We start from the raw sequence: 27,734 nt of genomic DNA, 5'->3' as shown, positions 1-27,734 counted from the left end.
CAGACTAATTCAGACAAGTTAATAACGAATGCTCCATTTAAATAAACGGCAACATAGCAATATTCAAATTCATGTAATCAGAGTCTCAAGTTTCTCGACACAGAAAGTCTTGCAGCCAAACTATCTTCATTATTTTGCGAAATCCATCTTCCATGTCTCTTTAAGAGTCAGGAACGCGACCTTTGCAGCTTGTGATGCGCCCACTGTAAGCCAAACTATGTCTCTGACTTCTCAGCTTGTATACAGCTTGTTTCTTGATGGACATGTGAGGCCTATCCACGTAATCACAGTCAAGAGAAACAGACGCTGTTTTGCATGTATAGTTTCGTAATTTGGACTGGACAAGTTTTGGATCCCGTAGTTAAAATAGTGGTGGCCATGCTTGTATTAGTAAATCTCACTATCTGCTATGGAAACTAAAATATCTGTTGCTTTAATGTTCGGCTAAAATTCTCAATAATCGCCAAAACCTGAAGGGATGTGGTAAATCCAGCTTGGGTCCGGGTTGGAATATGTATTCAGCAACCAATGCTTGTCGTAAGAGGCGACTAACAAAATCAGGTGGTCACTTCGTTGACAGGTGTCATCGTATCCCAATTATGTACATCGATGCTCATGCTGATGATCACTGGATTGTCTGGTTCAGATTCAATTATTTTCATACCGCCGCCACATAGCTGGAACATTGCTGAATGCGACAACAATCAAACAAACCAACCATTATATTTTGTACAGAGCAAATAGTCCCCATGGTCCCTAGTATTGTGAGCTACCTTCAGCTTCTGGCAATTTCTCTAACGTATTGTTTATACATTTTATGATATGCTGGTTGTAAACCAAATCAGTCTTAACCTGGTAGGTTTAATGTATAGTTTGTTCTCGTCACGGTATGGCTGAAATATTGGCGATGTTACATTAAAAAATAATTCACTCACTACTCTCTTACAATCAATAGACAATTTAATTTCTTAAACATGTCTGGTAACAGAATTTGTCTATTAACACTACATTCATTATTAAGGACAGTGCTGAAATGTGACGCAAATTTTGCAAGTAAAAGTAAAATGTGCTTCCTTTATCAGGGATGTCGCCATAGATTCAAGTAAACAAACATATAGAGACCACAAGACGGGTAAGGCTGAACCTGTAGACAGACATTTTGTTCAGGAGAGCTACCAAACAATATGTCACGTGTAAGTGTAAGCTGGCTACATAGAACCGTTACAGGATTTATATATACACTAGTTGCCTTTGCTGGTGCCATCGAAAAGACTTGTTCACCACTTAGTCAACTTGCCGTGGTGGAGAATGCAAGATTAACTGGAGCTGTGTTTGATACTGTAGCAACTTCAGGTGTTGTAACATGTGCCAAAGAATGTCTGTCAAGACTTGCCTGCAAGTCCTACAACTTTCATCTCGATGACGGAACATGTGAGCTCAACACTGATGGGACAGCGGCAGTTTTTGGGGTGGAACGTTTTGTGTTTTCTCTATCACAGATTTGGCCACAGGTGAGTTTACCTGAATTTAAAAAAGGCTTTTTTTCGTTACAGATATAATATGCAATATCTATAACGCTGTTACCAGACTTCATTCTGATATTGTTTAATTTGTGTCTTTACTGGTTTATAGAAACCAACCCGTGAAGATTCGGGTTAGAATTGGAATAACCCATGCTTATCGTGGAAGAAGACAAACGGGATCGGGTGTTCAGGCTCGCTGACTTGGTTGACACATGTCGTATCCCAGTTGCGTAGATCGATGCTCATGCTGTTGATCACTGGATAATCTGGTCCATACTCGAGTATTTCCATACCACCGCCATAAAGCTGGAATATTGCTGAGTGCGGCGTTATACAGCAAACCAACTGACAACCAATCGTGGAAACCAATGCGCTGGATGGACAGTAGCAATAAAGAGAAATGGTAGAAGAATTGTTACACCTTAATGTCCCTTTGGCAAAGTCTGTTAATGTTTAGAAATGTAACACAATGTTCATAGTCATAAGTAAGTAAACTAAAACTTACGGGCTACAACTGGTGATGTATTTACATGTAGCAAGATTCTTGTATTTGGCAACAACCGTAACTCTATTTACATTCTTAAAAGTATTTTACTGTGATACAATCACATAGATTATATTATGTGGTTTCTTCCCCATCATATGTTGATGCTTGATTTTATCAATACTTAATCTTCCTATAGGGAATACTTGGTGCATGCAAAGACCACAACTGCCCCTTGAACACAAGATGTGTAGAAGTAGGGAGAAATGCCTCGAAGTGTGTCGTTACGTGTAAGTATATTGTATACAATCATTAGTGGAGTCAATGTCCTGAGTGTATTGTAAATATGCTTCATTTTCCCCCTTATTTGTCCCTTTGATGTTGTGGCATACAAATTAGAAAGTGCTCAATATTGCTTTGCACAGTTGCACACCATGTACTTTGTACCAGGGAGGACTAGTTGATCGTGGGGTTAAGTCACATTACCTTCTCATTTGTTTCGTGGCATTGTAAATATGCTTTCATTTTCCCCCTTTCTTGTGCCTTTTTAAACTATCGCATACAAATTAGAAAGTGGTCAGTATTACTTTGTAGAGTTGCAGACCTTATACCAGAGACGAACAGTTGATCGTGGGGTTAAGATCACGTTACCTACTCATTTGTTTCATGGTAGATGAAAGCGTCACCTTGGGTTCACTTTGACCAAATCTGTCGGACAGAAATGGTGCTTGTAAAGGCTTAGGCTCTCATTAAATTAGTTATCCGACCCACTTATCATTTCACTTGCGTCTGTTGTATGTAATGCTATGCGGAAATACAACCAAACACATTTCCTTTTTTGTTGCTTCCTGTATCTTGTTTTCATGCATTGGAATTCAGCCTCTGTTTTCTATATATAATTTGCCGTTCCTGATATATTTATTCTTCACTAACTAGTTTGAGAGTCTATGATTTCTGGGTGTTGAACCAGGCGCTGAGGAGTTAAACTCCTTGATCTCTGTTAATCTCAGGCACTAATCTTCTTATGTTGATTGATTCACACAGTTTCCTTTTGCGCCAATTGCTGATGTTGGAGCCAGGATTTCGGTGTGTTGCCAGATCATAGAGTGATTGGGATTGTTAACGATGTGTTCTGAGAGGGCAGATTTGAGAAATCATAGACTCTCAAACTCAATCTGATTTAACCACTCTGCTATGTAGACACACCCTTCACCTTATTGTAAAACATACCCTATCATTGAATTCTGCTCTTTGATCTAAATGCATTGTTTGTGCATACTCAATTTACATATCTGGCTTCCTGTACGTCTATATATATACTGTACTTTTCACTATCACCATTATCCACCTGAAGAAGGGGCAAGAACTAGCCCAGACCGTTGTGAAAAATAAATCAAGTAGTTGTTATCCAAAAGATTTGTCTTGAATTACTAAATGCCTTTGAAGAATTACATTATTGAGAGGTCAATGCACAGCCCATTCCACAAAAGACAGACGGTTGAATGGGAGATCCTCTGGGACCAAACTTAACTGAAGAATCTTGCATCCAAGGACTTCCTCTGGGCAATAACATCCTCACCACCACACCTACGACATCGGCGGGAATTACCCAGTCGACAGTGTCATTGGGTTGCTAGGTTCGTGATTAGGTATGAATCCTACTCTCTCCCCTGTCCTAGAATTTGTGGAGACCAGAAGAAGGACCTTGTTATCTTTCTAGCCAACATAATTGAACATAGGTATTGGGACGCAATTTAGCTACCAGGTGTTTTGCCATATATCCAACAAGAACCACCAGGTATTGAATCTAAATCCACTACTCCCAGGGGACCTTCTGAACCACATCAATATCCATGTGGCATGTTCTCCTGGCATGTGGCATGTTCTTCTTGATGAGGCGGTGGCGCAGTCTAGTGGTTACAGCGTTCGCTCATCACGTCAAAGGCCCGTGTTCGCTTCCCCACATGGGTACAATGTATGAAACCCATATTTAGTGTCCCCCTGCCGGAATGTTGCTGAAAGTGGCGTAAGACTCCCTCACTCTGTCAGGCATGATGAGTCCAATCCAACATCAGTGGGGGTCCTCTTGAAAGGCACGTCAGACCATTACAGTCAGTCGTCCGTCAGGTGATATCTCAGCAAGACATGTCAACGCCACAAGACGTTTAACGTCTTCAGTGCAGTAACATCATGTTCCCTGCATTTAGTTGACGATGTTAACATTCTCATCATCAATGACTTTACAGTGGCTTTGAAAATGACAATGTGAATTATCTCATTTTAACCTCTGTATTTATTGTGTGTGTTTATGTCACTCGTGAAGTTTATAATTTTATGGATATGTCACAAGGGGTAAATATCTCGAAGCTTCATTCAAAAAAGATCAGAAATGGTTGATATCATTTAATTGTTAATTCTTAAACAGAAATAAAATTGAAAACATTTCATTGATACGTTTTGTGAACAGATAGATGTTATTTTAGAATTGAATAAATGAACAACTGAGAGTGTTTGTGACTGTATCCTCAAAGGGGGTTGAAGTATTGTAAATTTTTGGTCCCCCTTAAAGGGTATGTAAGACTATGTTTTTCAAAGGATTTTGATTCCTAACAAATTAACAATCGAAGAATATGTGACCGTTTGTCTAAATTTGTCAAAGTCGCTGATAGGGTTCATGGAGGTAGAAAAATCACTGAAGCCAGCAAGGTGATCTACAGTCATTTGTTGTTGGTCTTTTGCAAATTTCACCAAACATTGCAAACAAACAACTGAAAATCACAGGTCTCCGTCGAAGGGGATGCTTCATTGCACTTGCAAACTTGTGAGGCTGGACCTGGACAGTAATAGGAAATTACATGTTTGATCGGATTCAGAATCCAGTTTTGAGGATGTTCTTTTGATGACGCTGAATCGTTAAGCGCAGATATCTATGTGAAAACGGTTGGACGGGTTTCGCTGGTTTCTTTCATGACTTCGACACGATATGGCTGAAATATTGCCGATGTGACGTAATATTTTATCTCACTCACTCTTTTATGTCTAGTTCATTATTTCATAAACATTAATGAACGGTCACATCATCAATAAACCTGAAACTTAAGTTAAACGTATTGGCCTTAACTCCTTTGGGTTCGTTTTGCCAATCCAATAAGATAAAGAAACAAATTAGCCGGAATGGTAGCTTGGTTCGTGGTTATTCGGATGCCTACTTGCCAAAATTTCTCATCCCCAAATTTCACACTGATATAATTTGCGAGGACGTCCAGCATGTTACATATTGTTTTCTCGGGAAACTTCTGATGACATTTTCTTACATTTAATGACAATTTGTTCTTAAAAAGAAAATATGTATTTACATCCTTTGATGTTTGAGAATCTATAACTACAGTTGACTCAAGTACTTTCCGTGAATATTAACCAATGTGAGGTCGTTCCTTAATTTAAGTTTAAGAATTATGGTAAATCTTTGACAGAGGCAGAATGACAAGAACCGATCACTAGGCAAGTTAATTATGGGCAGTAAACTGTGAAATCAAAACTGTCCAACGGGAACGCTTGTCAGCATTGCCTATCGCGAAATCAATATTCACCTTAATATTCCTTAGACTGGTAATGTGAACTAAGTAACAATTATCAATAGCATGGCCAGGTGGAACCGTGCATTGCTTCAAACCAGTTATATCGATTCTACATTCAATTAATACACCGGAGCATAACTAAATAACTGTTCAGTATTTTTAACTAAGGTTGGTAGGTATAGCAGACAGAACCTAACGTTGTACCATTTGTTATTGGTTATGGCCCGGAAAAGCGAAATCTGGACTAAACCTCCTCAAATTAGGTTTCTCTTTCGCGGGAACGGTCAAGCTATAGTTAACACTGAGTTTCGCGTTCCCGGGACTCTCAATACACAAGAAAAACAAAGAAGTGTGAGTCGTCGTCTGATACCGTAGTCATGGTAGAAATTAAATATATAAATAACAATAAATGTTTGAGCCACAGACTGTTCACCGATAAGTCACATGGATGGATTATGTGAGGGTGGAATTGAAAATATCGTGCATACACCACTTACATCGTTAGGTAAATCATAAATATTTACGTTACCGCAATGTAATTTACGTTTCTTATATACATAGGGCGATAACAACCTAAAACTACTTTCACTTGTCAAAGTTTGATTCACATTTGATATTTCGGCAATGCCAGACAACAAAACACAAACGTTTCGCGAAACTTTCCAAATTTCAGAATATGGCGGTAATGTAAATTATAGTAACGTAAATTAGTCCTGGTAATGAATAACGTTATGGCAGGATGAATAAATACAGAATGCTTGGTTGGGGCACATGTATAACAACAGACCGCCGGACCCCAAATGTACAGTGATGAAGATTATTACTGGGATGCTTGATTTTGAGTTATAACGGTAACGTAGCATTACTTGCTGAAAAAATATCTACTGATGTCGAGCATATTTTTCCATATAGTACGAAAAATCAATGTTAACGAAACTATATGTTTTTAGATATCGAGAATAGATGAACAGGCCAACCAAGAAAAATTATCTTGTGGGCCTGTGCGATGATTTACCACAAGAAAAGCTGTAAACAAACACAACGTAACGTAAATTACTCTGACGCTACCGACATAATCAAATGTCGGCGACAGCCATTGTCCCAGTTGACTGAGAATAATTGACATCTGCTCGAACAACCGTCTGTGCACGGTGGATTAAATAAAATAGTCAAATAAGTTAAACAACAAACAAATTTTACTACACAGCTTCAATACTTCTTTTCTCGGAGGGTTTTCCTACACCGATGCTTAAACTTGTCATAGATCAAGTGCTGAAACTTGAAACAACTGAAACTTCATCTCAGTTAAGCGGCTAACATATCGAGTATTGGGGTCGCGCGCTAATCTGAAGTACGGTAATCCGATGTTTTCATAGCAATTCGTTTTCGCGGCACTTCTAGCACAACTTTGATTTTCGCTTTACCGGGAATAGGGGATATTGAAATTTCGCTTTCCCGGGCCGACACCTTGTTATTTGCAGGTTTTTCACATTTGTATATTTCTTGATTTCCCTGGACTTAGTATAAAGATGTGTGGATTTGGTTTCCGGAGTATAACAAAAAAACCGCTCAATATCTACTAAAGACAGGACATGTAGAAATGTCAGGATAGCTTTTAAATCCCGATTATGTTCACTGTCCATCTTCTTTCCTTGACACATCTGATTGATCGATGTCCACTAAAACGCTTTGGTAGTTGCCGTCAAAACTAATTTGACTAATGTATGGTTTTAGGAGAATTTGTATAAGGTCATTGAACAAACACAGACACGCACGCACGCACACATATGGCCCATCTAGGGTGTAAAATAAAAAGTCCAGGGCTGTTATAGCTTTAGTTCTAGAAAAGGAGATTTGAAACAAGTCTAGAATCAGGGCCTCTGTTCTCGAAAGGATCCTAGCCCTAGAATATCCTAACTTTGATCCTAAGGGTCTAGTATAGGTGTCCTACCTTATTCTCGAAAAGTATCCTAGCGCTAGGATATCCTGACTAAAGATAAATACTAGGATAGGTTCTGACTTGTCCTAAGTCTATCTTAGTGGAAATCAACATGGCGTGGTTCTTGTTTGTTCACCAACTTTGACGTTGTCAAACAAAATAACTCGCCTAAAATACATTTGAATTTACAAGAGCACACAGTTTTGATGTGTTACGAAGAGTTTTTTGAGTTTATATTATCAATTTATCGGTAATGAATAGAGACACTTGTTGCGATGCACATATTCTTTAGATCTACAAAAGAGATTTGTTCAGTTCTTACCTATTAATCACAACATTGCTCTTTCCAGATACATTGCCGTGAAATGTCAATGTCAAGGCCAACTTGATAGGGAAAGTAACTCCGATCCTGTTTATTTCCTAGGTGAATTTTTCAGTTTGTGAGATGATGCATAATGAGAGTTCAAATGATGATTTTCATAAAAAATAAATACAATGAAAATATGTTATGCACACATCTTTAATATCCTTATTGTTTTTGGCAGACTTTCAAACTCTGAAGTAGAAATGTTATCGCCTTGTCAAAAAATGAATTTTCAAAAACTTCAAAACTACTATATAATGTGATGAAAAAAATCGAATAATTCCTTCTAGATCTACTAAGTCCACCAAAAGCTGAATTTCCTCATATTATGTGTTTTATGAAATGAATCTTGGGTAATATTTAGGGAAATCCCCAACTTAATGAGGGTTTTTCTATCTCACCTACTGAAGAGCTCGCTATCCTAGCTAGGATAGGCAGCACAGGGAGTTAGAACAGGGATAGGATCGTTTCGAGAATGGGTCTTATCATAACGGTAGGATGTCCTAACTTCTGTCTTAACTACTTAGGATTTGTCTTAGCTGGGACACTTTCGAGAATAGGGGCCCAGATTACGTTTCATGTTTTCACATAACGTGGACGCATTTCCCGACATGTTCAAAAATGTTCAAACGCTGCAAAACGTCAGGCCATTCAGGAACAGTGAACAACTTCGCAGAATACAGTTGCAAGACATTCCTCTCACAGACGCGACTGTCATTCCGGAACACATCAAACATGACCTACTCTTCTGTGACAACTCCCCATATCCCCATGATATTTGAAACTTCACCTTGTTGGTTTTACTTACCTAAGAGATGTCAACTTTGCAGACTGTTCAGATCCGCCAGCTGTTGCAAATTACACAGCGACATCCCAGATCTGTCATGTAAATCAGTCAAGTGCATTGTGGGATATGTGCAGTGTGGAAATGTCACATGTAAGCCGGATGGAACATGGACCCACATGACTAGCAAGCGTATGTTGGAACAGTTGTCATCGAACATTTTGATGTTGAACGACGACAAGACAGAAGCACTCTTTATAGGACCACCTTCAAGACTGAAGAAATTTGACACCAAGCATTGGCCAGTCTGCAGTGGATGGTTAATCTTCACTCAAGAACTTGGGTGTTCACATTGACTGCAAACCTTAAATGGAAATTCAAGTTTCACAGTTGTGTAAATGCTGCTATTTCCATTTGAGAAACATTGGATCCATTCGCTATCTGTTGACACCGCGTGTCTCATGAGAACTTTAGTCTTCTCTCGCCTCGATTATTGTAACAGTTTATTGTTTGGAGTTTCTAACGAGTTGGTCAACACGTTACAAAAGATTCAGAACAGTGCTGCCTGTATCATAACAAGAAGCAAACCATCCCGTCACATATCGCCCATTCTCCAATCTCTCCACTGGCTTCATATTCCTGAACGTATTAAATTCAAAACATTGATACTCACTTATCTGGCAATTCACAAAATGGGACCTGCCTATCTTCAAGACCTCATCACACTGTACACTCACTCAATTCAATTCAATTCTTTATTGTATGTAAGGCCATAGACCCATATACAAGAGATATACATCTTAACAATGGCATATATAATCAACTTTCTAACTAATCAATTCTTTTCTTAACAAAAATGCATGGCATATAAATAGGGCAACTTTTGTGTTGTTTTGGAGGTTCTTTGCAGGAAAGTAAGGAAGACAATAGATTAACATTGATCTGAGATAAAGACATATGCGGTAGATACTTATTTCTTAGATTTTCATACACAGGACAAATATACAGAAAATGGAAATCGTCTTCAATAATGTAACAGAATGGACATAATATTTGTTTTTTCCCCATAGAAACGTATCTTCCACGGTTAATTAATAAATCATTAAGGCCTAATCTAAAACTTCAGAACTCTACGCTCCCATGTTTAGTTTCTCCTGTCCATGTCCACTTATTAACTCAAATCGTTTGGTGTGGGTCCTTTCAGTATGCAGCTGCTACCCTTTTGAACTCTCTGCCTCTTGATGAGAAACTAGTACCAACTCTGCCGCTCTTCAAAAACAGACTCAAAACACACCTTTTTCAACGATACGTTTCATAAATCCTTGTATTTTCTTGTACATGTGAACAGTGACTTGTCAGCACTTTGAGCATTGCCCTTGTGTGGTGGAAATCAGCGCCATATTTAAACTCTTATTTTCATTATCATTAATCAGGCATGACCAAATCTTCTGCAAAAACCCTATATACGTTAAGGGCTATATTTGCCGGCAAGGTAAAGCTCCACATTGTAGGTTTTACTTACATTGACATCTCTACTTTGTAGACTGTTCAGATCCACCAACTGTTAAAAATGCCACATCGACATCCCCGATCAGTAACGTGATTCCGGTAGATCAGTCAGTGCAGCTGGAGTGCATTGTGGGATATGTGCCGTGTGGAAACGTCACATGTAAGCCGGATGGAACATGGACCAACATGACTTGCAAATGTAAGTTGGAACAGTAGGGTCAGGCCCCGATTTCTCGAAACAAACTTTTTACTCAAATTTCAAACTGAGTATGACAATTTGAAACAGCTGAATTTTAAACTCAGCTGCATTTATAAAATAAAAAAGCCCAAACAACTTAATTAATCTATCCACCAAACTCAAATTGTCTCCTATGTTTGAGTTTGTTGTTGATTTCAGTTCATTCTGGCAAATGCATTTTCCTGCGTATTCTCAAATGTGAGTAAAAACTCCAACAAGTCTCCAAGTCAAAACTTAAGTTTGTTTCGAGAAATCGGGGCCTGATCTGAGTGCATGAAGCGTGTACTTCCAGCAATATGACGGTCATGGACACCAGGTGTGGGGGACACACTGTACCTACACAGGGAATCGAACCTGGGGTTTTGGCGTCCCCATAACTCATGGGTGTAAACGTGAAAATCAGTAACTCATGCTTGTCGTAAGAGGCGACTAACGGGACTGGGTTTACACATGTCATCGTATCCCAATTGCGTACATCGATGCTCATGCTGTTGATCACTGGATTGCCTGGTCCAGACTCGATTATTTACAGACATATAGATGGAATATTGCTGCGTGTGCTGTTAAACAACAAACCAACAAATGAATTATATCCAGATGTAAAATAACGTTGCTTTCACTTGTTTTTGCTTATTGATAACAATTTCATTTTAAGGTCAGTCATGGTGGAAACTCTGTCCAGTGTTCACTGTGCAGTGCGTAAAAAGTAATCCGAAATACACCACCGCGCAAAGGGAATAAAAAGTCTCGCACCAATGCCAACGAAACCATTTTTTCGTAAGACCAATCCAGTTGCATGTATATGTTTTGATTTATCGGTTTCTTATAATTCATTTCATATCCAGATGTGTCAGGATGTAAACATGTGCCCGAGAAAGGGTCCTCATTTTCCCCAATCAAGTTGCATTCATGTGTATCGACTTGCATTTTCATATTATTGATAATGAAATGATTTTGATTTCATTTCCAGGTCTCTCAAGTTGTCAAGATGTGCTTGACCTTAATTCAAATTATGCTGATGGAGAATACTGGCTGTATCCACAACCGCTGAATGGTGACCGTGTGAAGGTGTACTGTCATGACATGAAGAATACACCCAGAGAGTACATCACTCTGACCACTCCTTACATCATGGATGCACCTTTTATCAGAAATCTTAATTGTACAGGAAACGACACATCTTATGATAATAACTTTCTCGGAAAACATGTTTATTCAAAGTTTGGCTTGGACATAGAGGTGAGATCAGTGACAACTTGGCAAATAGTTTGCACAACTTGACCCGGCATTCGCCGCTATTTGATCAAATACCCTTTGCACTACATGGGTGATTTACTCACCGACGTCACATATTTCGAATTTTGCTTAGTACAGAGTTGGACCACAAACAAAACGCAGTCTCATAGAGTAGTCCGGTGAAACAGTCTTATAATAACATAAAACTCACTCGAATCGTACCCGTGAAGATCCGGGTTAGCGTTGGTCTTCAGTAACCTATGCTTGTCGTAAAAGGCAACTAACGGGATCGGGTGGTCTGGCTCGCTGACTTGGTTGAGACATGTTACGGTAACCAAATTTCGAACATCGATGATCAGACTCGATTATTTATTGAGTATTATATTGAGTATTGCTGAGTGCGGCGTTAAACAACGAACCAACCACCCGAATCGCCATTGATGAATGTTGCTGATGGCGTTTGCCTCTAAAGCTCAATAATCGAGCGTTTATTCGCTGGCGTTGACGTTCTATAATTCTTTAAAGGATGGATGATTTGCATCATACGATAAGCGACTGCACAAGAAAATTATTACCTTGGGGTATCGTGCAGCATACAGAAATTGGTCATGAGGTAGACAGAAAATGAACTTTCGATATCATACAGGCGTCAATTCGTGTTATCGTTTGACGCTCATTTCTGGAACTGAGATTCCTTGTATAATTCATTGTCTTTCACTGGAACATAATATATGATATATTTGCGACTACCCTTTCTCAGTAAAGTACAGATTCTAGTACTTTTGTTGGATTCAGTCCCATCCGGGATTCGAACCCGCACATGTGTAATCATGTCTTTCACTGTTTAAAATTTTAGGCAATCAATGAGGTGATGTAAATATAATTTATTATAACTGACATGTAACATACCTATGAACATCGCATCCGTGAGGTTCTGGGGAAGAGTGAGTAAAGTTCGAGATTGTCATTCTAAAAGCTGTGTCCCACTTTGCTGTACTATGACAAACCCAAGGTGGACCGGATTTCCCTTAAATGTAATGTAGAGGATGGAGCGGTTGAGCTGAAAGCGGAAGGTTTAGGGTGTGATCTTGTGGACGTGTCATACAAAACGGCAACAGGAATTAGATAAGGTAGTTTTCTTTGCCCGGCACTTCCAATTGGTATGAAAGGATAAAACAAGGACTGGTCAGCTCAGAGTCAGAACAATGTGTCTGAGTAGGGAATCTGTGTTAAAGGGAGGCAAGGTATATGAAAGGCCAAACGCTATCAGACTGGTATGTGTCAGCTTAAGTTGGTTTGTTGTTTAAAGTGGCACTTTCATCAATATTCCAGCTGTATGGAAGCGGTCTGTAAATAATCAGACAAACCAATAATCAACATCATGCGCATCATTTCACGCAATTGGGATACAATGACATGTGTGGGCCAAGTCAGTGAACCTGACCACCCGTCTCTTACAACAAGCATGGTTTACTCAAGACCAGTTCTAACTGTGCTGGGGCGGTGGGGTAGCCTAGTGGTTAAAGCGTTGGCTCGTCACGCCGAAGACTCGGGTTCGATTCCCCACATGGGCACAATGTGTTAAGCCCATTTCTGGTGTCCCCCGCCGTGATATTGCTGGAATATTGCTAAAAGCGGCGTAAAACTAAACTCAGTCAGTCAGTCTAACTGTGCTGTTTGTATTTGTATTGTAACCTTATACACGTGTACTTTTTCAGACAATGGCTATTTTCAAATCGGATCAAACATTCTACAACAAGACAGGGGTAATGTCCGCCGCAGTAGGAAGTGTTCGAGACTGCTACTCTGAGAATTGTGGCCCTGTAGGACGTGCTGTGATAGATCTGAGAGGGACCGGATTGTCTGTTAGTGACAGTGTAAGTATTTTTGAAACATGTTATCGTTAATGCAACATGTGGGATTGATCTGAGAGTGACTGTATTTTCGGGTGGTACTATCTTAAGTTCTCTTCAGAGCAGTTATCATTATTGCCATGTGTGTCACTTACACAATTTCTACCCGTTTGAAAATAGTGAACTGTGAAAGCATTCCTATTATGGTGCAGTCCCAGTGGCGACCTCGGGAGCTCGACCGACTCGACCTCGCAAACTACTCGACCGGTCTCGACCTGGGGGGGTATCTCGACCTCAAAACGACCTCAAAACGACCTCGTAACGACCTCGTAAGGACCTTTACGACCTTAGTTCGATTTTAGTTCGACTTCAGTCGACCTATCTCGACTTAGGTCGGCCAAGTTGAGAAGACCTATACTCGACCAGCTAGACCTGTATATCGACCTAATTTCGAATTAATTTCGTCCTAAGTCGACCGGCCCGACGTCACCGCGACCTGTGTTCGACCGGAGCCACTGGTTCTCGACGGAAATTCAATTTTTTTCTGCCGAGTAGACCCTTAGTTTCCGAATTGTATAAATTACAGGGTGCATTTTCACCAGGTACCCATTCAATTAGAGGACTGCAAAGTAGTAACATCACCATCAGGAACCTTGACGTAAACCTGGTGAACCCCGGGAAGCGAAGACTGCTTACCATTTGGGTGCAGATAGCCTGGCACATGTTTGAGAATGCCAACCCTCCTCCAAAGCCAAAGCCTCAGCCGTAAGCACATCAATCCTATCCTGGAAGCCTTCAAAGCTGAGTATTGGTCAGATTAGTGGGATCAGAGTAGATGGAATACTGTAGCCCGTGCTTTCAAGGAAAGGGTGCAATTTCCATATTGCACCGGTGCGTTTGATGGCAAGCACATACGCATCAAGAAGCCCCCCAAAAGCGGGTCCCTCTTCTACCACTACAACAACTTCTTCTCTATTGTCTTGCTGGCACTCGCGGATGCCGACTACAAGTTCCCGTGGGTCAACGTCGGGGCCAAGGGATCAGCATCAGACGTTGATGGTTTTCAACCATTCACGAGATCGGATGGAGGGCGATGACCGTGTATTCCCAGTATGGTGTGCCATACTTCATCATCGGAGACGATGCCTTTCCACTCCGCCCCTGGATGATGAAGTCCTTTTCCATGCGTCAGATGGACCCCGATCAGCAGATCTTCAACTGCAGGTAATTATTCTTTTCCATTAATACCTAAATCAAATTATAACTTAGTATCTTTGGGTGTCTGCAATATTATATCAAAGGTTTTGAATTTTGAATGCATTTGACTTAAAAATGTTTAATTTGTGACTTTTGCAGACTGTCTCGGGCCAGACGAGTGGTGGAGAATACCTTCGGGATTCTGGCTATGAGGTTCCGTAAACAGATATCCCAGGCCTGCGTCACTTTACACAGTATGCTGAGAACGAGGAACCGGAACAGTCAGATGAACCTCATAGACCGGGGAATGGGGACTGTTCACTCACCCCAGGCAAGTGGGGCTCCTACACACAGCTGCTTGATGGGGATAACCGGGGTACGGGGAACGTTACCCCACTAGATGGCGCCAACCAAAGAAACTATTTGAAGGACTATTTCATGGGCCCAGGAGCTATTCATTGGCAAGAGAAGATGATATCCAAGTGTACTATTATTATTTAGGACTACTTCATTTACAAAGGAACTCTTGTTTGTTTTATATTTACACTATTTACAATTAGTAAATGCGAAAAAAACACACAATGAAAACTAACTATATACATGGTGAACAAAACAAACTTTATTACAATCGTACAAGATGTATTTACATAAACACTTAGCAATGGATGGAAAATACAAAAAAATATCAGATAAAAAAGGTTTTAAATCTTGTATTGGAAACTCATTTAAATAATCTGAAGGTAACATTTCACATCAGTATAAAGTGCTCATGACAATATATGAGTACCAAGTTCTACTTCTCAGTTTCACTGTCCTTGCTGAGAGTCCTGAACATCCTTTGAGGTGTGTGTAGGGTCCAAGAGACCGCTTGGAAGGTACAGAGATATACCTGCTGCAGCATTGGAGTCAAAGCTGGGGAAGATACCAGCCTGTTTCGCTGCTTTGCGGCGTGTTGGAGAGGGTGGTGTGCTCAGGATGGACCTCTGGGTGGCAGCAGGTTGGTGTGGAGATGATGTGCTACCACTGGCTGCCGCTTGGCTTTTATAAAAGCATCTGGGAAGATGGCGCCCATTTGTGCGGTCGACGTGGACTCGATTAGGTCGTATTGAGGTCGAGATAGGTGGACTTCAGGTCGACTCTGTCGCCTCCAGGTCGAGTCGAGGTCGAGTCGAGGCCGAGTCCAGATCGACTCTAAGACGAACACAGATCGGCATGTCAGGCCAGCTCGACCTTCAACTCGACCAACTCGACCTAATGTCGACCTAAACTCGACCTTTTTTCGACCTACCTCGACCTATTCTCGACCTGGTCTCGTCCCCATCTCGGACCGAAGGTCGAGGAGGAAGTCGGGAAAATGTTTTGACATGTCAAAAAAATTTCAAAAACTTGGTAGACCTGATTCGATCTGACTCGACCTGACTCGACCTAACTCGTTCTGAAACTCGACCAACTCGACCCCCAATTCGACCTTCAGGTCGAGAAGGTCGAGTAGCGTGAGGTCGGCACTGGGACCGCACCATTAGAAAACAGCATGTGTCCAAGTACATCGTAACTAAACATGTTTTCAAGTTCTACATGGGAGGTGGTGTTAAAGCGTTCGATCTTCATGTCCAAGAACCGGGTTCGATTCCATACATGGGTACGATGTGTGAAGACCATCCATTCCTTGTGTTCCTCGCTATGATATTTCTGAAATATCGCTAAAACTAAACCCACTCGCTCACTCAAGTTCAACTTCTGGTGTGTTTTTTTGTTTCGAGTGGAAAAATATGTGTAGTTTTCGTTATTGCGGAATAGTAAGTCGAACTGTGCGCATTCATTGCCCCATTTGGATTCCGGGTTCAAACTGATCCCAAACAACCTACCTGTTATTGTAGTAAGAAGCGACTTAGTGGGTGGTCAGGTTGGTGTTCTTTGTTTATTGTGCTTCACCGAGCCTCGTTGCATAGAATGTTTTCACACAATATCAGTCAATGGTTTGTTTATCCTCGATTCTAATATTTCCTTTCTCATCACAAATGCTTCAGGTAACATGGAAGAAAATAACTCGTGGATGGGCCCCGATTGTGAACCGGTCATTGGGTGGACAGTTGATCGAAATTCGGTGTGGAGGAGATTGCGGTGCTTGTTCAGTCGGTTCTCTGTCCCTTTCGTTGATAAAAACTGATGGTAAGGGCATTGCCAAAGGCAGCAGTAACCTTTATCATGTAAATAGTGAAATGATAACCGGTAATCTCATATTGTGGAGGCAGCAATTTAGTGGCTATATAGTTTGGCCTCATAAATGCAATACTTGTAAACCTTTGGACAGAATCACGTGAGCCCGGCTAGCTCAAAGCCGTTATATTAGGGCCACAGATATTTTACTTTATTCCAACTTGATGTACGTGTTTCCATAATGAACGAAAATAGGAACATGGACAATTTACATGAATTGTGTACAGAACGGAACACTATCGAGCGTCAATTCCCAAACTGAAACAACAAGAACACTCCGAAAATAATTATTTCTGAAAACAACAAGCAACAGAGAGAAATAAATAATATGTAACTGTATGGTATTCGAAACCGGTTTTACAAATCAATACCTATTACTGCAAAGTAATTAGGATACAGTACACAAAAGAGTGGCTGTACAATTTTAATTGCAGCGACTGTATAAAAACGAATAGCAGTTGTAAAATCAGGCAAGTCAGCTTCATATTCAAGGTGTAAAGAGTCTTTATACACAACCGCTGATCTCGATCATCCAATGTGAGATGGCATACGCGTATCCCATATGTCTAAATACCTTCCAGAATGTTCCACACTATGCTGGAATACTTAACTGAAGATTCCAGATTACATTTGACTCTTCATAGGTTAACGTCCATATTCACTGCTTACATTAGGTACTAATGCATTACTGATTATTGTTTGAACACAATTTTATGAACATCAACTGATTGTTAACAGAAACATGTAACCCAGTTATAACACTGCGGTCAGTGGTTGCAATGTAACGCCCGTCGAAAGCATCTCATTAGGGTAACGTCGATACCCAATGTTCACGTTTAACAATACATCACAATGCCATGTGGCACTTGAAATCGCGAGTGCCGTTTACAAATGACTTTGTTGTGCATCCAGAAAGTCTTTCACATCCCACACATGTTTTAACTTTAAGAAGAAAAAAGAAAAACGTTCTTTAGTTATGTGTTTTCTGTATAAAGCTAGTGAAACTGCAGAACAGGGCCACGTGTACTCCGAATTAGACAGTGACATGGTTTCAAAATATTTCATATTGCCTTGTGATAATATATCGGTTTGTAGCTCTGCATACACATGACGAATACCATTCCTTTGAAGCGGTCTGTTAATTAAAGTAAAGTGGCAGAACAAAATTGAACACTGGCATATACTTCGATCTATCAAACAGGTGGTCACATCTAAATTTGATATCGTGTTTCCACGTGTTTTGAACTTGTATTTCCCTTTTTGATATACATGCCACCGCTCGAAGTTCTGACACTCTTCTGTGTGAATGAAACGTTTGATCAAGCAGCCATACCAAGGATCAATGTCATTTGTCTTTTGAGAACAGCATTTCAAAGACACATTCATTTAGTATTTGCGAAAGAACAACAGCAGCTATAGAGTAAAATTATTTCTGATATGATTAGCGTGATGTATTTAATTTGATATGACATCTGTTTGTGAAATTGTTTCTCATAATGTCAGACTTGGTCAAGATGTGTCCATGCTACTTATGACCATTTATGAGTGACGGATGTATTTGGCACTGTTGTTCGAGGTACTTGTCAGTTTCGCAATGTACATCACTGGGTTCGCGATGTCAGATAAACCGTTCATCGTATGTTTCTACTATAGTGAGCACTGATGTTGAATGGTTCGTTGATTGATTACCATTATTCCTTCGCTCACACCTGTTGTTTTCATATTGCAGCTCCAGCAGAGAACAGTGCAACGACCCCTACGTGTGCCCCATGAACAACTCAATGGTCGACTCTCACCAGTCATAATTTTAGTTGTCAGGATTACTATCTTTATTATCATCCAAGTGATAAAATCCCCTTCACCGTTGTATAATTCTAGATGGTGTATGCAATACAGGTCAGTCAACACCAATGTGGATGATTTATGATCTGAAAATATTGAAATTCTTCAAAGGCATTGAGAAGTTGGTGTAGTAATACAAGACAAATCTTATTGATAACAACTTCTTGATTTATTTTTCGCAACGTTTCTGGGCTAGTTCTTGTCCCTTCTTCAGGTGGATGAAGAAGGGGCAAGAACGAGCCCAGAAAATTTGTCTGAAAATATTGTTTCTTCACTGAACATCAGGAAATCAATGACAATAGACCATAAGTATTTATAATTATTTACAGATAATTATACATTAATGTAGCAAGGAAGGTTTAGCTGATGCAGACTCATCATGAGCACTGGTCCTTTCCCTCTTTTATACGCCGCTATTAGCAATATCCCAGCAATATCACGGCTGGGAAGACTAGAAATGGGCTTCACACGTGCCCATCCCAACATGTATTTTTCGTAGTAAACCCTGTTACTTTCTCAGCTTGTGTCAAGAGACTGGGGGGATACCAAACCGAACGAAACTACTTAGTAACAATGGATTCCACTTGCTACGTGGATTCCAACTGTGATTTTTGTAAGCGGGGTCTACATACTTGGCAATCAAATTAGTGTCAAAAGGTACGGAAAAGTCAATGATCTAAATACTTACACTGGTCATATAAAAGAAGCTTGGTCACGTCGTTTTACTGGCCTGTTCAAACTACTTAAATCATTCTCAGTTCCGTGACACCTTCAACATATTCTGAGTTGTAGCATGTGTTGAGGTTTTGAGTCAACACCGACCGCGTCCGTGGTGTAGTGGTTAGAGCGTCCGCCCGGAGAGCGGAAGGTCGCGTGTTCGATCCCCGACCGCGTCATACCAAAAGACGTTAACATATGGTACGTGTTGGTCCCTGCCTGGCGCTCGGCATTAATGGGTTCATCAAGGACTGGTCGGCTCGGAGTCAGTATAATGTGTCTGAGTGGGGTATTCGTGCTTCACTGCGGCATGGTATCTCAGTGGCCTAGCACTATAAAACCAGCTTCAGTCTGGGCTAGTACAAGCAGCCGCACATACATATACACACGCATGCACGTCGTCATATGAGCGAAATATTCTCAAGCACGACGTTAAACCCAATTTCACCTCACCTCACTTGAGTCAACACCACAAGCATAGCGAGGACGGTAATAAAGCGTCGGTCACGCCGTCGCGTTACTTAAGATACTGTTTTGAGCCAACGGTTACGAATGGGGCGTGATTAGCCCTGAGCAGAAAACAGAAAACCTTTTATCAGGCGCGCCAACTTCATTTAATACGACGGATTATGCAGGGATGCTGTTCACGTTAACATACTGCATATAAATTCGATGCAGCAGTCATTCAGATAGCATTCAATCGAAAACCTCAGCTTGTCACACTTCGCTTTCTTTTTTTGCAAGTGAAGATATGTACATTTGTCTGGAGTTAACAATGATTACAGGATCATACAACACAGTGACTAATATCACAGGTGACCAAATATCACAGAGAACAAAATAAAAAGCGCATCTTTTGTTATAGGGGATTAGTTCGCTCCACTGACCTGGAACCCTAAAACAAAAGGTGCTAGGGAAGTCGGAATGACCCTTGCTGACACTCTTGGCTGTTTCGTTAATTCGGTTGACAAAATAACATTTACATGTAGTGGATGCTACCGGGAAGTTCGTTTATGTAAACTATGCAACAAAAATGTAATAGGAGAAGATGAGTTTCATTACATCTTTAGATATGAAACTCTTCTCCCAACCAGATTATTGTATATTCCCAAACTATATTATCAATACCTAAATGTATATAACTTTTGTAAAATTTTGACGCCTAAATGTACAAAAGAACTGAAATGCCTGTCTAAATTCATAAATATTTTACAAATCCTGTTAAGAAATAGTCACTAAGACGCATGTATGTGTAATATATCTGTTTTGTGTTTTGCTCTTGTACCACCGTAGGTAGTTTGGGAATCATTAAATATTGATTGCTTGCTAGAGCAGGACATGTTCACCCAATTGGGCCACATTTTATCTCCATCACCAAATCTCTGTCACCGTAGGCTTGGTTGACAACAAATACACGCGTGTGTATGCAAATTGTGTTTGTGTCTTTGGAAATGCTTACTCACTTCACGAACACCGAATTTCAGTGATTCATTCATATCCATTTTGCACCTTTGCGCCCAGCTATTTCGGCTGATGATCGTGATTGAAATTACATCTGAACAGTCGCATGCGACATAAACCGACGAATATTTAATTATCGTGCTGAGGTTATTGTCAGTCAGTCATTTTCCTAAAACCTGACCTCACCATTAGTTCATTGATTGGCTACTTTAAAAATCACAAACAAAATTTTACACACAAACAAAGATAGATAGTTTAAAATAACGTTAGTTAAATCAGTAACGTTATAGTGTTTGGTTTACAAACCTGAAATTCGCTGCAATATACATGTACTGTTAAGCTCCCTCACATGAATATCATTTTAGCTTATTGGCACACGTGGATTACCAGATAGCTAGTTTTGCTCATTGTTTAAATGTTTTGTCTCACTGACATAAGACAGTGTATACTGATTCATTAAAAATACTAATCGATATTCACCTTTGTGGATGGTTTCTGTGTATTAGTTATTCTGTGTCTTCAAAATTATTTTAGAAAAATACCTTTGTACATTACATCACTATAACTAATTAAAAGGTTCTTTGCAAATTAGTAGTATTCCCCCATCTATAAGCTAACTGTAATATAATATGCCTTGCACTCTTTCGTGGAATTGTTGTTAGTGTTGTTGCAACCCCACTCACAATTGGTTAAACTGTAAGACTTATGTAAGTGGGCTACGGCTAATTAAGCAAATAACTGGTGCCACGCTTATTTACTTAGTCTCTGTGCTGTAGTCGGTAGGGCTCTTCACGTGTGTTACTACTTTCTTTCAGAGTTTGACTTTTGTTTACTTTGAGGATTTGAGTGTTCCAACTCTTATCGGGCGTTTGTGAGTATCAAAAGTATAGTTATCAGCAGCTAATGAGTGACGTAACTATGACACTGAACTCAGTCTGCTTCCCAGTTCGATGAAATCTATGGCAATGTTTACACACAAGATACACGTGTTTTGCTATTTTTAGCTGACATACTAGTGCGCATATCCGCTTACAATGCCGGATGTTTACGTAGTCTTTGTGCTGTAGTTGGTAGGGCTCTCCAAGTGAGTTACTACTTTTTATGAGAGTTTGATTTTTAAATTATTTTTTGGGTTAACCTTAGCATTAGATTGTTTCAATTCGTATCTGACGTTTTTGAATATAAAATTTACAGTTATGAGTTAATGATTGTTGTATCTATGAAACTCCCAATCTGTTTCCCTCATTTGTGAAAGCTATTGTTATCTCTATGCACAAAGTACACGTGCTTTGCAATCTTTAGCTGACGTTCAGTGCGCATATCCGCGGTCAATACCGGGTGTTGTAGTCGATAGGACTCTTCGCGTTGGTTACTATTTACATTTGAATCTAACTTAGTCGATAGGACTCTTCACGTTAGTTACTATTTACATTTGAATCTAACTTGGTCGATAGGACTCTTCACGTTAGTTACTATTTACATTTGAATCTAACTCAGTCGATAGGACTCTTCACGTTAGTTACTATTTACATTTGAATCTAACTTAGGCGATAGGACTCTTCACGTTAGTTACTATTTACATTTGAATCGAACTTAGTCGATAGGACTCTTCACGTTAGTTACTATTTACATTTGAATCGAACTTAGTCGATAGGACTCTTCGCGTTAGTTACTATTTACATTTGAATCTAACTTAGTCGATAGGACTCTTCGCGTTAGTTACTATTTACATTTGAATCTAACTTAGTCGATAGGACTCTTCGCGTTAGTTACTATTTACATTTGAATCTAACTTAGTCGATAGGACTCTTCACGTTAGTTACTATTTACATTTGAATCGAACTTAGTCGATAGGACTCTTCATGTTAGTTACTATTTACATTTGAATCTAACTTAGTCGATAGGACTCTTCGTGTTAGTTACTATTTACATTTGAATCTAACTTAGTCGATAGGACTCTTCGCGTTAGTTACTATTTACATTTGAATCTAACCGTTAGTTACTATTTACATTTGAATCTAACTCAGTCGATAGGACTCTTCACGTTAGTTACTATTTACATTTGAATCTAACTCAGTCGATAGGACTCTTCACGTTAGTTACTATTTACATTTGAATCGAACTTAGTCGATAGGACTCTTCACGTTAGTTACTATTTACATTTGAATCTAACTTAGTCGATAGGACTCTTCGCGTTAGTTACTATTTACATTTGAATCTAACTTAGTCGATAGGACTCTTCACGTTAGTTACTATTTACATTTGAATCTAACTTGGTCGATAGGACTACTTCACGTTAGTTACTATTTACATTTGAATCGAACTTAGTCGATAGGACTTTTCCGTTAGTTACTATTTACATTTGAATCTATCTTAGTCGATAGGACTCTTCGCGTTAGTTACTATTTACATTTGAATCTAACTTAGTCGAAAGGACTCTTCGCGCTAGTTACTATTTACATTTGAATCTAACTTAGTCGATAGGACTCTTCACATTAGTTACTATTTACATTTGAATCTAACTCAGTCGATAGGACTCTTCGCGTTAGTTACTATTTACATTTGAATCTAACTCAGTCTATAGGACTCTTCACGTTAGTTACTATTTACATTTGAATCGAACTTAGTCGATAGGACTCTTCACGTTAGTTACTATTTACATTTGAATCTAACTTAGTCGATAGGACTCTTCGCGTTAGTTACTATTTACATTTGAATCTAACTTAGTCGATAGGAATCTTCACGTTAGTTACTATTTACATTTGAATCTAACTTGGTCGATAGGACTCTTCGCGTTAGTTACTATTTACATTTGAATCTAACTTAGTCGATAGGACTCTTCACGTTAGTTACTATTTACATTTGAATCTAACTTAGTCGATAGGACTCTTAGCGTTAGTTACTATTTACATTTGAATCTAACTTAGTCGATGGGACTCTTAGCGTTAGTTACTATTTACATTTGAATCTAACTTAGTCGATAGGACTCTTGGCGTTAATTACTATTTACATTTGAATCTAACTTAGTCGATGGGACTCTTCACGTTAGTTACTATTTACATTTGAATCTAACTTAGTCGATGGGACTCTTCACGTTAGTTACTATTTACATTTGAATCTAACTTAGTCGATAGGACTCTTCACGTTAGTTACTATTTACATTTGAATCTAACTTAGTCGATAGGACTCTTCACGTTAGTTACTATTTACATTTGAATCTAACTTAGTCGATAGGACTCTTCACGTTAGTTACTATTTACATTTGAATCTAACTTGGTCGATAGGACTCTTCACGTTAGTTACTATTTACATTTGAATCTAACTTAGTCGATAGGACTCTTCGCGTTAGTTACTATTTACATTTGAATCTAATTTAGTCGATAGGACTCTTCACGTTAGTTACTATTTACATTTGAATCTAACTTAGTCGATAGGACTCTTCACATTAGTTACTATTTACATTTGAATCTAACTTAGTCGATAGGACTCTTCACGTTAGTTACTATTTACATTTGAATCTAACTTAGTCGATAGGACTCTTCACGTTAGTTACTATTTACATTTGAATCTAACTTAGTCGATAGGACTCTTCACGTTAGTTACTATTTACATTTGAATCTAACTTAGTCGATAGGACTCTTCGCGTTAGTTACTATTTACATTTGAATCTAACTAGTCGATAGGACTCTTCGCGTTAGTTACTATTTACATTTGAATCTAACTTAGTCGATAGGACTCTTCACGTTAGTTACTATTTACATTTGAATCTAACTTAGTCGATAGGACTCTTCACGTTAGTTACTATTTACATTTGAATCTAACTTAGTCGATAGGACTCTTCACGTTAGTTACTATTTACATTTGAATCTAACTTAGTCGATAGGACTTTTCGCGTTAGTTACTATTTACATTTGAATCTAACTTAGTCGATAGGACTCTTCACGTTAGTTACTATTTACATTTGAATCGAACTTAGTCAATAGGACTCTTCGCGTTAGTTACTATTTACATTTGAATCTAACTTGGTCGATAGGACTCTTCACGTTAGTTACTATTTACATTTGAATCTAACTTAGTCGATAGGACTCTTCACGTTAGTCACTATTTACATTTGAATCGAACTTAGTCGATAGGACTCTTCGCGTTAATTACTATTTACATTTGAATCGAACTTAGTCGATAGGACTCTTCGCGTTAGTTACTATTTACATTTGAATCTAACTAAGGTTAAATATTTTGTCCGTAATCTATACATTATTCCATTTGTTATGCTTTTATACCGCAAGAACGAGGTTATCATAGCCGGAACATTTTTATCAAATCATTACGCTAACTTTTTTTCCTTATTGAATGATGAACAATATATGTGCATGTCAATGATAACGAATAATAGCTGGGTTTGGAAGAGAGGTGGAGAAGTCCACCCTTTTTCTTGGTTTTTAACTCTAATTTCTTTTCTTTTTTCATTTTTTAAAAATTATTTTTACTTTGTTCCTACACATAAGCATCTATGTCGTCCTTTTCATTGTTTTTATCTCTCCCTTACCTCTTTATTTTTCCTATCCATAAAAGTTTTGTTTCCAATAAGGTACAAATTTCGCATTCTTCTGTAACAATATTCCATTTTTTTATTTGCATTGTATCTTTTTCTCTCCTCGCTATCTTTCTTATTAAAAAAAACTTTGTTCCCAACATTGCAGTACAAATCTCGCCTTCACTTGTAACAATACCCCAATTTCCAAATCATCTTAAAACAACCACTATGACATATTGTTCAAAGCCCTTTCCTTTTATATCACTTATGAAGCATTTTATTTTGAGATCACTGTATTCAAGTACTATTGTTTTAGTATCTGACTGTGGATAAGACAAAGAAAATCAAATGATTTCAGCTAACTGTAGAGGCTTAGCTGACAAAAGCAAAAGAAAGGAAGTGATGAATTTATTTAAGAAAAAAACTTATTCTATAATCTGTTTACAAGACATCCATGTCACTAAAGAAGATATTAACAGAGTGAAAACTGAACGGGAATTGCAAAGTATAATTGCACCATTTAGAACGAACTCTAGAGGAGTAGCTATACTCTTCAATAATGACATCGATCTCACTATAAATAGAACACTAGAGGATGAAAACGATACTTATATTATTGCAGATGTAACCGTATATGATAAACGATTTTCCCTTACCAATTTATATGGACCTCATATTGATGATCCCAATTTTTATTTAAACTTATTTGAAAACATCTGTAATTTTGATAATGAATCCGTGGCTATTGTTGGTGACTGGAATCTGGTTCTGGATCCTTCCAATGATTTGGAAAATTACAAATATTAACAACCCCAAGGCCAGAGATATAGTTTTAGACAAAATTGAATCCTTAGATCTTATTGATATCTGGCGGGAACTAAATCCTGATTTAAGAAAATATACATGGTGGAAAAAAACCCCTAGACAGCAAGCAAGATTGGACTTTTTTTGTAATTTCGCAGGTCATGTTTAATCTTTCACTTGATGCTGACATCATACCTGGCTATAAAACAGACCATTCAGCTATTAGTTTTACTTTCTCAAACAGTATTAATCAAAAAAGAGGGAGGGGTTACTGGAAATTCAATACTTCTTTACTCTTAAATCCCGATTATGCTGATTTAGTCAGATCAATCTTAAAGGAGACGACCAAAGAATACTCAAATATTGACTCTTATGTTGAGAATGTGAATGACTCAGATATCAAACTTAAGATAGATGACAGCTTATTCTTAAAAACATTTCTGATGAATGTTCGAGGTAAATCAATATCTTTTTCATCCTATCTCAAAAAGAAAACAAAGGACAAAACAAATGAGTTAGAAACTAAAATAAGAGACTGTGAAGATACTATTAGAAAAGATTTTCAAAACGTAGATGAAGCCTTACAATCTGAACTTTCTAAATTAAAATCAGAACTACAACAAATTAAGGAAGAAGAGATACGAGGAATTCAACTCAGAAACAGAATTATATGGTATGAGGAAGAGGAAAAACCAACAAAATATTTCTGTCACTTAGAAAATAGAAATTATGTCAGCAAATCAATTAATAAAATTATTACAGATAAGAATGACGAAATTACTGACAGCGATGCAATCTTAAATGAACTTAAACAGTTCTATAAAAAACTGTATTCTTCTGCTGAGAACTATGGGAATGATGCCTATTAGAAAACGTGATAACTCCAACCTTAAGTCACCAACAGAGAGACAAATTGGAAAAAGAATTAGACATAAATGAAATATCATTGGCAATAAAAAGTATGAAAAATAACAAAAGCCCAGGTATAGATGGATTTCCAATTGATTTCTTTAAATTCTTATGGAAAGAACTAAAGGTCTGGATTTTCAGATTTATCAAAGATGTATCAAAACGAAATAAGATGTCTCTTACCATGAAGAGAGGAGTTATCACTTGTATACCTAAAGCTAATAAAAATAGGAATTTATTGAAGAACTGGAGACCAATTACTTTGATAAATGCTCTGTATAAATTAATAAGCGCATGTATCTCAAATCGGTTAAAACTACCCTTGATTCCCTGATACATAACAACCGGACTGGATTTATACCTGGCAGAACATTAAGTGAAAACACAAGACATTATGTTTGAAACTAAGAAAAGAGACATGTCAGGTTTATTAATTTTGATCGATTTCGAAAAAGCATTTGACACAGTTTCTAAGGATTTTATCAATTCTGTCCTAATAAAATTTGGTTTTGGTCCAAAGATTATATGTTGGATTAACGTCTTAA

The 27,734-nt window shown here is 38.5% G+C and overlaps 2 protein-coding genes across 2 annotated transcripts; both read left to right on the top strand.

Annotated features, from left to right (window-relative positions):
• Nucleotides 1-1,136: 1,136 nt before the first annotated feature.
• LOC124262273 lies at nt 1,137-18,899 on the top strand. Its single transcript, XM_046696758.1, has 7 exons — nt 1,137-1,511; nt 2,207-2,297; nt 10,216-10,380; nt 11,390-11,658; nt 13,374-13,532; nt 16,733-16,874; nt 18,652-18,899. The coding sequence occupies exons 1-7, from the start codon at nt 1,185-1,187 to the stop codon at nt 18,693-18,695; spliced, it is 1,197 nt and encodes a 398-aa protein (XP_046552714.1). The 5' UTR covers nt 1,137-1,184; the 3' UTR covers nt 18,696-18,899.
• Nucleotides 13,721-15,305, top strand: LOC124262274. The gene is made up of 2 exons (XM_046696759.1): nt 13,721-14,732; nt 14,865-15,305. Exons 1-2 carry the CDS (start codon nt 14,602-14,604, stop codon nt 15,103-15,105), a joined length of 372 nt encoding a protein of 123 aa, XP_046552715.1. The 5' UTR covers nt 13,721-14,601; the 3' UTR covers nt 15,106-15,305.
• Nucleotides 18,900-27,734: the final 8,835 nt, after the last annotated feature.

The sequence above is a fragment of the Haliotis rubra genome, unplaced genomic scaffold, assembly GCF_003918875.1.
Source record: "Haliotis rubra isolate DU_JTF1 unplaced genomic scaffold, ASM391887v1 Scf83, whole genome shotgun sequence".
NCBI lineage: Eukaryota > Metazoa > Mollusca > Gastropoda > Lepetellida > Haliotidae > Haliotis > Haliotis rubra.
This window is presented reverse-complemented; position numbering and strand designations above follow the sequence as displayed.

Excerpts from the sequence above, each read along its gene's own strand:
- LOC124262273 (XM_046696758.1), top strand. The coding sequence starts at position 1,185 with ATGTCACGTGTAAGTGTAAGCTGGCTACATAGAACCGTTACAGGATTT. Across the intron at positions 10,381-11,389 it reads GACCAACATGACTTGCAAAT|GTCTCTCAAGTTGTCAAGAT; the intron begins GTAAGTTGGAAC and ends TTTCATTTCCAG. Across the intron at positions 16,875-18,651 it reads TTCGTTGATAAAAACTGATG|CTCCAGCAGAGAACAGTGCA; the intron begins GTAAGGGCATTG and ends TTCATATTGCAG.
- LOC124262274 (XM_046696759.1), top strand. The coding sequence starts at position 14,602 with ATGACCGTGTATTCCCAGTATGGTGTGCCATACTTCATCATCGGAGAC. Across the intron at positions 14,733-14,864 it reads CAGCAGATCTTCAACTGCAG|ACTGTCTCGGGCCAGACGAG; the intron begins GTAATTATTCTT and ends TGACTTTTGCAG.